The following is a 12,944-nucleotide window of genomic DNA, read 5'->3' as shown; positions in this document are numbered from 1 at the left end:
TTGTTGCTTTGATTGTCCAGTAGTAATATTTAATATCATATTAAGAAATAGATTCAGTCTGGTATATACGAGTAAACATCGGGACCATCTGGATCACGTGGTTGTTAAACGGAATATTACAACGGTATTTAATTATATATGGGCGAGTATGACAGTGGGCTTCAGTCATTTTCTTGAAACTTTTAAACAGTAGAAAATAATTTACTTCTAAACTCGAAGGAAAATTAAACTGGATATTACTCCTTAATATTTAATATTAATTAACAAATGAGCGCAGACAATGCAGAGTCTAGTTAATAAAGGCTACATTGTGCCGTTTAAAGTGTCACGTGACTGCTAAAATGGTGGTTGATTGAAACAAAAATTCGAAGAGCACAAATCAGTCGCGGTGAATGCCGAACATTTGCAATGTGTCGGTGGTTGTTTTATTTATATTTAAATATTAAAGTCAAAAGTTATGATATTCAGTTCCTTTCATTAGCAGAAACATGTTAAAACGGCACGGTACTATAGTAATAATTGAAATTTTAACTGCCGCAAACGCGTTTTCCTGCTATTCCACTCAGGCCTTGAATACAGCTCAAATTCAATGTGGTCCAATATAGCCTACCTTAGTGGGTGACCCGAATTCCAAACAAAAAACCAGTCGTCGTGGGGCATGGGGGCCTCGCCCTCCTGGAGAAAATTTTGAAAGTGTAACCGCGACAAATGCGTTTTTGAGCAATTCTAGCCTGTAAGTTAAGCAACTCCAAAGTTGTCCAATATGGTTCTGTAACCAAAATTTTTTTTTTACTTGACCCATCTGCCTGAAAAGTCAGATTGCCCGAAAGTTAGGGGGCGTACGCCTATGATCACAGAGTCAAAAGCTTTTATCCTTGTTTTGTATGGGAAAATTTGATTGCATTGGCAAGATTTGGAGTTCTAGACCCCGATTACCACAAACTTTTAAAACAATTTTGCACCTAATTTTATTTGAACATGTTATATAAATTAACTGCTAATATGGTACTCAAAATTCACCCCAAAATTTGACAGACACACAACTTTAATTTTTTTAAAATTTAGATTAGAGTCTATAATCTATGAAGAGTTTTGAATTTACCTTTTCCGTCTTGTTTTTGTGAAAATTCATGATTTTGCTGTGGATGGATCTGGTGATAAACAGCTTGAATTAGTGAAGAAATTCGCTACAAAAATGACAAAACAGTCTGTAGATTGTTATGATCTGAGGTAGAAAAATTCCAGATTGTGCATCAACCCCCTTCAATAAATTGATCAGATGATTGTGACATGCTGGGATCTTTGTCTTTAAGATCATCAGTTATGTTTTTATATAGGCCAAGAAATGGTATAGATTTAAAATTTAAAGTCAGATACATTTACACTATTTTGCCTTATTACACTATTTTGCCTATACCGTTTGTTTAGGACTTCGAATTTTGTCTAATGGTTTGGATTGTTCGTACTTGGTTTTATTTTATTTCAGATTACTGCACATTCATCATGCTCAGTATAACCTACCTGTCAAGTTGATTATCTGACTGGCAACAGAGTGAATAGCTTATGGAATCCCTGGAAATACGTTTTTGGGATGATGAATTTTATAAATAATTTCATCAAGTGTTTGAAATTGTAGAGAATTCATATTCAGTCTTTATAATGGTACAGGAAGTAGAAGCTTTTTATGGTGTGTATTTATTATACAATCTGAATCCAAAATATAAAGGTCGGGTATATATCGGTAAAACTACTGATCCTAATAGACGAATACATCAGCACAACACTGGCGCTAAAGCTGGTGGAGCTTGGAGAACAGATGGAAAAGGACCATGGTAATAATTTACATTTAATAGTTCAATGATACACACCTTCCATTTTCAAATCATTCAAGCTGTAGAACTACTGAAACGATAAGGAAATTTATAATAGAGAGGTTTCGCAACTTTACATTTACACTAATAATTTGTGATGTATGAAGTGAAGTAGTCTCCATAACTGTAAGTTCACAACACTTAGCTAAACCTTGTTTAATTTTTCTAATCCAGTCCATAATTTTTCTCTGAATCGTGGTTTTGACGAACTAAATCCACAGAGAAGACCTTCTCCTTCATGTAGACAAAACATGTGCATGCTTTAGTAATCTCATCTTCAATGATCTATCCGTGATAAATGCCTGTCGACATGATGGATCGAGATTGTGTCACCACCTACGAATTTTGTGAAACTTCATAATGTACAGTTTCCAGTTATATTTATCTAAATGAAAATGTAAGTGTAACTGTTAAGTTGCGAAACCTCTCTAATACCAATTGTGGGGAGTCAAGCAATCATTTCTAGCATATTTTACAAAATTTACTTTCTGGCTTCTTCCAAATCATAACTTTCTTGGTATGAGAGGATTTCTATTTTTTGATATTTTGTAAATTTTTCTTCCAGGGAAATGGTTTTAATCATACATGGTTTTCCAGAAGCTGTGTCAGCATTAAGGGTAGGTGAGCTGATTTTTAGATGATCTGACTAGAAGTGAAATGGAATCTAGCATGACAAAATGGCTACAGCCTACTTTTTTTTTTCCATTTCCACCTGGATCTTTAATGTGCTATCCATTCCGAATGACTAAATGTCTTTTCTTGAAAGGATATCCATTCGGTATTGACAAGGGGTAACCAGATACATGTACTTAAAAATTAATCCTTGACAATTGCAATCTGTTGATGAGTAGGAGGGAACGCCACTTTCAAGGCAAATGTCTCTAACTGGACACTGCATAGTTTATACCCATCTTCATTAGTCCTGACGGTGCAGAAAAGAAGGACGGTAAACCCCATTTCATGTAATATTCACCGAGCCACCGCGGCTATAAGATTACAATGAGAAATTTCATACAGATCAAATAGTTTATGCACAAATTAAAAATGTTTCCTTTTGTTTTGCATTTTTTTTTTAAGAAACGAAATTTGATCAAGAATCAGCAATTTTTTTTGTTTTATTCTATGATTTAATGATCCCAGATTGTTTAATTAAAATTTTAAAACAGAAGTCTGGTGGCCGAATGGTTAGCGTGTGCGCGTTGTATCATAATGTCTGTGATTGAGTCAACTGGTGTGGTTTCGATTCCCCGGTTGTACGTGGCAAGGAGTAGGGTCGTCTGTCTAGCTTTGTGGGTTTTCTCCGGGTCCTCCGGTTTCCTCCCACTACTAAAGACCCCTACACGCAAGCGAATTATTGAAATTAAATTAAACTAAATGTTAGTCCCAAAATGACCTGGTTTGTTTCGAATGGGTATTAAACCCCATCTCTCTCTCTCTCTCTCTGTGTTTTTGTTTTCTGTTGAAGGATTATGTTGTTTTTATATTCAGTTTGAGTGGGCATGGCAGCACCCAAAGATATCAAGAAGATTAAGACATCTGCCGGGAAAACGTAAAACAGAGAAACAGTATGACTTTCATTTTCGGATAGTTTCTCAGATGTTAAGAACTGCTCCATGGAATAGGTTATCTTTAACTATTCGCTGGCTGAAACAAGAGTTCCGACAAGATTTCTCCCCGAATGCTTTACCACCAATCCATATGCCTGTTGAATATGGACCAATCATTTGTAAGAAAGTTGATGTGAAGAAGAAAAAAACGAAGAAAAGAAAAGATGAGGACAGTGACAAAAGCTCGCAACTTGAAAACGTTGATATCGAATTACAAAAATCTTGTGCAGTTTGTTCAAAATGGATAACGTTAAAGGTATCAATTTTCTGTTTCCAGGCGTATCCAAACAGGATCCTGAACTGGCGGTTTAAACTTTAAACCTGTCCACTTATACCAAGCTTTGATTTATGTATGACGAAATCAGCCATTTTAATTTTGACCCAAATGAAAAACCTCGCTTAACCAGGTTGCTGTTCTCTTAAAGCAGGGTGGGTGGTGGAATGGGTAAACGTGTGCGATTTAGATCCTAAGGTCTGTCGTTTAGTCTAGTGGTGGGGTTCCAATTCCCAGCTTACCTGACACAGAGTAAAGTCGCCTGTCCAGCCTCGGTTTTCTTTAACACCTAAAAGACCCCTATGCACAAGCAAATTATTGAAATATAATTGAACTATGTTAGTCCTGAAATGACCTAGTCAGTGCCGAGTGGATGATAAACTCTATTTAACCTCTCTCATCTGATTGTTTTTGAATTTGGTTACATGTGTGGATTTTGTTGTTGCAGCTATGGGTCATGTCAATCATGGCTCATGCCATGAGCTCTGGGGTTCAATCCTGGTGTTGGTCGAGAAAGTTCCCCAGAATTTTCCAACTTGATTTCTCCTTGTCAATGATGTAGGATAGAGGGCCTGGCAAGGAACGTGTCTAGTCAATAGGATGGGATGGAAAATGGGGATCCCTTGTACACATTGGTGTGCCCGTAAAAGAACTTGTGACAGTTGGAATTTGAAATGAGTAGACTGTAGCACTGCTGTTCGGGTACAATTTTCCTCCTGCCTGTCTTCATTAGCACAGTAATTAGCCCAGTCAGTGGAGAACAATAAGACGTTAAGTTAAAACCCATTTCATTTCATTCATTTCATTTCGGCAATTACCTCCCATTTAAATCTTTTACAATTATCTCCCTTTTATTTTATTTTTTGTACTCTGTGTTTCAGGAACAAGATATCACACTCTCCTGTTTATATCCCGTTTGTAACATGATCTCTCACATCGTCTGTTTGGCTAAAAAGTTTTTAACTGGAGATGATCATTTAATACCTATTGAAGGGAATTGCCCTTGGTGTAGTCAGACATTACTGTGGGGAGAACTAATACGACACAAACAAGGATGCCTCACAAACCTATTAGAACTGACAGAGGTAAGGATGTAAATGACTGTTGACAAAAGGTCCAGTGTCATTTATGATTGTCAGTATCATCTATACTCTAAAATTGAATCCAAATTCAACCAAGCTTTTTTCAGAGTTAATTCATCTTACCACTGGAAATGTATAGGTGGAGAAATCAATGAATTCTTTTTTAGTGATGTAAACCAAAACGATAACCAACAAAATCCACAATTCTTTTCATTAATTGTCTTATTTTCTTTTTGTATACGGTCTACCCTTATTTCGATGGTGGGGGTGGGTGGACGAATGGTTAGCCCATGTATCATAAGGTCTTTCATTGAGTCAACTGGCATGGTTTCGATTCCCGGGTTGTGTGTGACAAGGAGTAGGGTCGCCTGTCCAACCTTGTGGGTTTTCTTCAGGACCTCCGGTTTCCTCCCACTGCTAAATACCCCTGCTAAATTGAAAAATATTGATCCATATGTTAGTCCCCAAATGAACTAGTTTGTGTCGAGTGGATTAAACCCCATATCTCTCTCTCTTATTTTCATGTTGACTGATATCTCAACTATGTCTCTTATTACTTTCTAAATATGGTTCTTATTTTATTTATTTTTTTTCCAGGAATGTGAAAAGGGTTCTGGAGATTACCTTGAAGAAAGTGAAACTGACTGAAACATTGTATTTTCCAAATTTATCCTTTGAAGATTCAGCTGTAAAAAAACGTCAAACCTTTGTGATTGGTCTGTGCTGGCAGGACTAGTCTCCATTTTCTAAGCTAGTCTGAAAGCTCAATAAAATTGGTAATTTTAAAGATACTTTCCTCACGTACAAACTGTGTGATTTGATGATATATTTGGACTAAAAACTAATTAATCTATCAAAAACTTGATTCAAATCCCTCTCAAACCTTTGCATATACAGGAGATTCCGCAAGCTATAAATAAACTGATGTTGGAGGCCACGTCTGTCATCTCGCTTGTTTGAGTGAGGGTCCATTTTTCAGAATGTATTTTTTTATTACTTTCTGTCCATTTACCATACATATTGAGGCTTAATTTAATTCTAAATTATTTTCTGTCAACTTATTTTTCCACTGTTTAATTGCAGAGTTTATTGCAAAGACATTTGTACGTTGACACCCCTCAGTGTTCCCAAAACCACCTAACCATTTGATCAAGAAATAACAACCGCTCCCTCAGTCAAGCTAGCACACAATAAGCTGGCAGACAACAGTCGGGTTGCCAGTTAGTGGTACCCAGACATTTTTGGCCAGTGCTTGCCCCATGGGTGTTTTTCGGGTAATCCAGTATTTTTCTAGTAAGATTGGATGTCTATACATTCCATATGCTTCAGAGATTTGATATTTTAGCAAAATTCAAGACGCATCAAGCCTTTGAAGGATAATTATATATACACACAATTTATTTATTTACATATGTATAAATGAGACGATGAAGAATTCATTAAACTGATTTAAGATAAATAATATGTATTATCTTTTTTGAATATATATCAGGCATTAAACAAAATCTACAGAATATGTTTAACATTTATTTGGCACTTACCAGGTCATTTTGGGACTAACATGACATAATTTTGTTCCAGTAATTCACTTGCGCCCAGGGGTCTTTAGGATTTGGGGGAAAGCTAATTACAGGGAGATAACCTATTCCTGCAAAGTGCAAACATTGGATCGAACGTATAACTTGCACATGTAGACTGATTATTGTGCCGCATAGGGCATTAGAGGTAACCCAAGTACAAAGAGGTGACCTACTTGTGCAAAGACTGGATTGAACCCATGACTTTGCATATGTGTACTGGTTATTGTGCCACATTGGGGTTTGGCGGTAACCTAATTACATGGAAATATGCTCCTGCAAACACTGGATAGAACCTGTGACTTATATATGTAGACTGGTTATTGTATTGCGGCCACAAATAGGTACCAGCTATCCACTGTGTGGTAGGTGCATGGGGTTAATATTAGAATGGGCTGTACAATAATAGTTTGGTAGATAAATATTTATATTGTTTTTCATATTATACCTTCAAACAAACTACTTTTCCTCTCAGTGAGATGATATATATATATTGGCACATATTGAAACAAACTATTCTACTTAAATGAAACAAGATTGAAAACATAGCAATGGTTCTGAATCCTGGTTATAATAAGTATTGATGACATGGGTTTTTGGTACTGGAGGTTACAAAACCATACTACCCAGGAAGCGAAATAGGGATTTCAGGTCCCGAGTTCACAAAGCATTCCCGGACTTAATCAAAGAATTTACTCAAAACTTCACCTTATTTGAACTCGGGATCAGGTCAGTAACCGATTACGCTTCCACATGTACAGCACGTAATTGTTAGTTACAAGGCAGCAGGACATTCCCACTTCACCTGTTCCTGCTCAACCAAACTGCACATATTTCTGAAAACGTCTTTTTCAGTCTCTTCCATGAGACATCCCGTGTTAATATGTAGACAACTTTACATTGCTTCCAATGAACCTTCTAGATCTCTGACATAATCTGTGGCACGCACTCTGGTATGAAACATACTGATGGTCTTTTCTGTATGACAGTATTGCCAAACAGGACTAATAAATGTTGAGAGCCTGAATAAAAGTCATAGATATATTCCAGCCATTACTGAATACTGCAAGCTTGTGATTGTATCTTGGCGGCTTTCTGGGTCATTGTAACTGCTTTGCAGATAGTCTTAAAATTGGGAGCCTTTTTTGGACGCGCGATACCAGGCTGGTATTTTGATTTTATAACGTCTCTATCGAACAACTTGAGCGTGTCCACCATTGTCTTACTGGTCCTTGTAGGGAGTTTGGAGATTAGGTCCTTAACAGGGTCTTCACATTCTATTATTAAAGTGAGGATCATTACACGCCCGTCATTGCAGCCTACAGCCACTGTTCGGTCATCTTCCCCGACTTCAAGACAAGACGCCTGGCCATGGATGAACAACTTCCCTACAGTTTCTCCATTAGATGATCTCATAACCAGGACGATTTTACCCGTTTTACATATAGCCACGATGTACTGGCCGTCCAGGACAAGTTTAGCCGAGTCGTCAATGACTTCTGTAGAAACTTTCTGAACGAATCCTTTAGTGCTGTTCCTAAAAACCTCCAGGTGGTCACTTAAGATAATGGAGCCGTGTTTAGAGTAGGCGCACGAACTAACATTGACGCTTGGACTTAAAATAAAGGGCAAGTGACGTAACAGAAAATCAGTTTTTGGATCATACAAAATGGCACACTTTTCCACGTCTAAAGGACACATCAATCCGCATTTGTTGTCAAACTGAAAGTAGTCAATATTCTTCGCATATATAAGCACAAGTTTATTACTCAATGTCGATCGAATGTCTACAAATTTGTCTTTTTCGTCAGCAGTACGTAACAGACTTTTGACGGTGACGTTTCTTTCGGACGACGTCGAACTTAGATTGAGCAAAGATAACCTGGATTCAAACACACGCCCTCTCTCAATTCTTGAAATTGGATCGGAGATAACTTTACATTTCTGATACAGGGCAACGAAAGCATGGTACTTTCCACTGGAAAAGATCAACGGTTTACAAACGAACTCGGTGTTGCTCGGAATAGTTAATTCCGTCGGTTTCTTGTAGAAATGGTCGGGTTGGAAAATCTTCACCACGTATGAGTTTCCTATCCAATCACAAGGAACGTAGGATAAACTCTGGACACATGCTATGTAAGAGCTTGATCTATCAAAGATCACATATCTGTTATTTATTGCTAAATGAAAAGTTTCTTGAAGACTCATGTCATAGATCAGATCATCAGATAAAATGCTCCAGAGAATAGGCGCCGTCGCATGCGAGGATTGTCTCCCCCGGACTACACAATATTTTCCAGCAGGGGACATCTGAAGTTTGAAAATTTTATCTTCCCGTTCCGGACTGTAGGGAAACACGTGTTGAACATCGCCGCTACCAAGGTCGACAACAGTTACCTCTGGTGGTAGTCGATCACTGGAACAAATTGCTTGCGCGCTGGTGGAAGACAGTGCCAGGTTTAACACCCGTCCTCGGACCACCTTGTTCGCATGCTGTACATCAGCTCCCAGGTTGTTCATATTCCATACTTGTAACGTATTATTTTTCAACAGAGCGATTGTTTTGTTTAGTGTGTCGCATGTGAAGATTTTGACAATGGGAGAAACAGAGGCCAGAAGTAATCTAAGCGGTTCACCAGACCTGCTGTCCCAAACGGCTATATACGTGTACCGGGACGCCACGATCATCTCGTCGTTGGGCGTGAAACCCGCAGCTGAAAAGGTCGACATGGTCTCCACAAAGGCGCCTTCTGGCATTTTCTGTAATCGAAGCTTTAACGTTTCCTCGTGTGCATCTATAAGATACAGGCAGCGTGCTGCTCTAACCAAAATTAAATTCTGAGCATGCGACATAACAAAGTCCTTAATGTCAAAATCACTTATGATATCATTCGTGATCGCGTCCTTCGTACCAAGATTAAAATGAACCGAATAGAGAAGATTCGACTGGGTCATGGCGAAGTATTTTAATTCGTTTTTAGTAAACCTGATTAGTTTTACTTCATCGTTCATTCTAGTGACACATTTTCTCTCCATAAGCGGAATCTCGTACAAGAAAAGGTGCTTTTGCGAACTTAATACCAAGAACGATTCGTTAGCACTGATGACACAGGTTGTACAGTTGTAACTAAACTTGTGCAATAGAACGCAGTCCTTTATATCAACAACGTACGGTCCTATTCCCTGATCGGTGATAAATGCTAGAAGTCTTTTAGATGCAGTCACACTGTTCACAACACCATATTCATAATCAATTTCCCCGTGAAGTTCACCGCCATCTGTTTTATACACAAGCACGAATTTATTGTTCTTAAAGGTACTGATATACCTTCCGTCCTTGCTGGGATAAAGTTTTCCTATGTGCATCTTAAAATCTTGTCTAGGTTCCCCCTGACTCAACTCCCAAACCTGAACGCTGTTATTATAAAATGGCTTGGCCGTCATGAGGACGCCAACTGAACTTTGAAAAACATCCACTTCAACCCGTGCAGTCGGTTTGGCATTTATTTCACATTCAAATTGTAAAGGTCCCCCGGGTGCGGTGTATATTTGACAGTTGGGTACTAATGGGCAGTGGTATTGGGTGACGAGATCGCACTGTCCAACGAGCTGTTTTATATAGGCATACTTTGACGCATGAGGTAAAAGTCGTCCAGTTAATTCAGGAACAAGAGCGTGTACATCTATTGAGAGCACCGATCCAGTCATACGTAAAGCATCAGCTATTAAGTTACATTCTTTGTCGTCAATGAGAGCGTAATCTGCAAGCAGGGTTTGGAGTGAAGTGGCCTTCATTTTATAATAAATCCATTCATAATTACACAAGCAGGTGCCCTTTAATCTGCTCAACTGGCGACTGTGGAGTAAGCTATAAGGTACCTGCTTTAGTTTCCTCACGTTGTATCTGGGAGTACCCTCGGAATTGAAGAGCATGGGTTGTTTAGGTACATGTCTGAGAGCGCTACCGTTTTCATCTCTTATGTTCAATCTGGACATCAGTTGTTTTGTGTATGTAAACTGTTTTTTGACGTCAGCCCACATGCCCATATAATATTGTTCAATAAGTCTGTGTATTTCCACTACGGTCAAATATTCCTCTAAATATCTCTCAGTAACAACATTAACAAATTGTTGATGAAACCAAGACAATACCACAGTCCCATCCGCATCTCTTTCCAACAGAAAGTTACCGATGTCCAATTGCAGGCGAGACAATAAACTTGGTGGCAAACGACGAATTGGGGGAAGCCACATAACGAATAAACTGTTCAAGACTTCATCATCGAGTGAAAGAATATCTTCTAATTCCGATTCGCTCAAACCGTCTCTAGCAGCTGTTATGTATGATAACGCCTTGGCTACAAACATTTTACCGTGCTTCTTTTCTAAACGTTCGAATAGAGTATGAATGCAAGACTCGACAGTAGTCGTGAGGACATTCTCATGGCTTTGATCATAAGAATGCCACCTCTTTGCTTCTTCAAAGGTAAGTGTGACAAAGAGAGGAAGGGTGCAGCTCTGAAATGACTTTCGGATGGTTTTCCATTGCTCGTAGGTGACTTTTCGTTGAGACCTGTCTAGCAGAATTTTCACAATATCTTCACAATCCTTGGTCGGTAAGGGTTGAGTATGAATGAAGTTGTCTTGGATTCTGTTCATGAGTCTATCTAATATTTTGAATTTGAACGGTATCGTTGATACGATTATTTTAACATTTCTAGCATGTCGGGCTGGGAGCCAGTCTAATTTATGTGCATTTTGATTAGTCGATAACTGGTTTAAGGCGTCCAGCACAATCAGAACCCTTCCTCTAAAATCACCTTCTAGGACTAAATTTCTGAAGTAAACTTTCAAACTAAGAAAATCTTCTGGAACGTCACTTCTGTTTCTGTTGGCAACAAATGCTAGCTGGTGACACACTGAGTACAAAAGTTGCTGGATAGAAGAACTGTCGGGGGTTGTTCCTAAAAATCTTACAATGACCGCAGGATTCGCTTGCTCATGTAGTCCACGAATGCTGTTGGCTAAAATAGCACCCTTTGCTAGCAGAGATGTTTTACCACTACCTGATGGCCCAAAAACTACCAGTGGCTGTGAGGATTCACTTGAAAGAAGGTACTTTTGGATGACAGCAAGTTCATCTTCTCGACCAACAAACGTTTCACATCGACCTTTCAGAGTAGTCCAATGTTGAAGGACTTCGTGGTAAAGAGAATCGTCGTCTAACTTCCTTCTGCTAAAAATATTCCGTTCCACCAGTTTGTTGACCGTTCTTTCAAAATGATTACACACCCTCTGTAAGTAAGGCGCGTGGAATTTAGGATCTATACCCGATTCCTTCCAAGATATTGATGATTTCAGATAATTATTAGCAGATAACTTCTCTTTTGACTTGGCCTTTAGGTCGTCTAGCAATGATTTAGTTTCAGGATGCATTTCTGGTGGATTTCCAATCACCTCAACAAATGTTTTTGCTTTTTTACTCTGTAAGTTTCTGTGAAGGTCCAGGAAATCCCTAATGTACACGATGGCATTGTTGTCTCTATCTTTCTGTCTGTTGATACCAATTAAACCTTCATAGATTTCATGTTCAGTAACTGTAAGAAAAACAAATTAGTCAATATTAATAACCCAACTGTTCTAGTTTTTAATTCACAGCCTTCAATAAATTGTAAACATTGGCTATAAAACGAAAGGACAAGGGGTTGAAACAAGAAAATATTTAAAGCCACCATAGAGAATGTAAAACTATACTGAATTTGACTATGTTGCCATTGACTAAACCATAATTCAACTGAATTGAATGAAAGATACAAAAATAAAACAAACATGATCTGTCTCTTGCACGACATCCATCCCTACTTATATCCAAACTACTGGGTGGGTCAGAAGGAATCGTGGGGTTCATGTGTATTCTCTTTAACAGAAACGTTATATGTTGTCAGACTGTAACCCCCTTCAGTTGTTGCCCAATAAATTAGTTTTCTTACCAGAAGCTTTCATTTGCCTGAAAAAGGCTCTACTTATTTCGTGAGCTTCCAAAGCAGACTGCCCGCCTGATTTAAGTATCCTTTTTATGTTCACTTCTGTTTCCTTCCAAGGTTTTCTAATTTTTCCTGTAAAAAAATACCCTGGGAGAATTAAATAAATTCCTCTTTTTCTGCTGTGAACTATCTTACCAGTATGGCTATTTTTAAAATCTGTTCGTTTAATTTCCAGTTTAATGTAGATGGGTCTACAGGGGAACGTTCGTACTGAATATCAGTGTATTGTAATATTTTAATCAGCTTATACTATCCCGATTTGAACAGAGTCTCAAAAATAAAAGTCTGAGTACGTATGAAATTTAAGCGCCAAAATATAGAGGAATGGTGTATGTAATTACCTTGTCTCAAATTTCAGCTCAAAATATTGAGTCGTTTGGACGTGAAGGTCAAAACTGCTTATCAGGACACTTAACCCTTTGGAGATTTCGGGTCAATTTTTTCATTGGGTGACCTGATAATCGATTTCCGTTCCTTTAGAGGTTTATA

At 38.2% G+C, this 12,944-nt stretch overlaps 2 protein-coding genes across 3 annotated transcripts; one reads left to right on the top strand and one right to left on the bottom strand.

The window, feature by feature from the left end:
• The first annotated feature begins 323 nt into the window (after positions 1-323).
• Positions 324-6,296, top strand: LOC126823755 (structure-specific endonuclease subunit slx1). 2 transcript variants are annotated; one of them, XM_050552729.2, is made up of 6 exons: positions 324-412; positions 1,487-1,832; positions 2,437-2,488; positions 3,360-3,734; positions 4,634-4,837; positions 5,432-6,296. In XM_050552729.2, exons 2-6 carry the CDS (start codon positions 1,660-1,662, stop codon positions 5,480-5,482), a joined length of 855 nt encoding a protein of 284 aa, XP_050408686.1. In that variant the 5' UTR covers positions 324-412; positions 1,487-1,659; the 3' UTR covers positions 5,483-6,296. The 2 variants fall into 2 exon arrangements, with proteins under 2 accessions (XP_050408686.1, XP_050408687.1); XM_050552730.2 differs by having other exon boundaries at positions 331-504.
• A 1,119-nt stretch (positions 6,297-7,415) lies between these two features.
• On the bottom strand, positions 7,416-12,414 carry LOC130013147 (NACHT and WD repeat domain-containing protein 2-like). The gene is made up of 3 exons (XM_056101760.1): positions 12,402-12,414; positions 10,528-11,582; positions 7,416-7,433 (listed from the first exon to the last, which is right to left on the bottom strand). The coding sequence occupies exons 1-3, from the start codon at positions 12,412-12,414 to the stop codon at positions 7,416-7,418; spliced, it is 1,086 nt and encodes a 361-aa protein (XP_055957735.1).
• Positions 12,415-12,944: the final 530 nt, after the last annotated feature.

The sequence above is a fragment of the Patella vulgata genome, chromosome 6, assembly GCF_932274485.2.
Source record: "Patella vulgata chromosome 6, xgPatVulg1.2, whole genome shotgun sequence".
Taxonomy (NCBI): Eukaryota; Metazoa; Mollusca; class Gastropoda; family Patellidae; genus Patella; species Patella vulgata.
This window is presented reverse-complemented; position numbering and strand designations above follow the sequence as displayed.

Bases quoted from the DNA above. Each gene is read 5' to 3' on its own strand.
- LOC126823755 (XM_050552729.2), top strand. From the start codon at position 1,660: ATGGTACAGGAAGTAGAAGCTTTTTATGGTGTGTATTTATTATACAAT. The intron at 2,489-3,359 runs GTAGGTGAGCTG...TTTTATATTCAG, and splicing joins AAGCTGTGTCAGCATTAAGG to TTTGAGTGGGCATGGCAGCA. The intron at 3,735-4,633 runs GTATCAATTTTC...TCTGTGTTTCAG, and splicing joins CAAAATGGATAACGTTAAAG to GAACAAGATATCACACTCTC.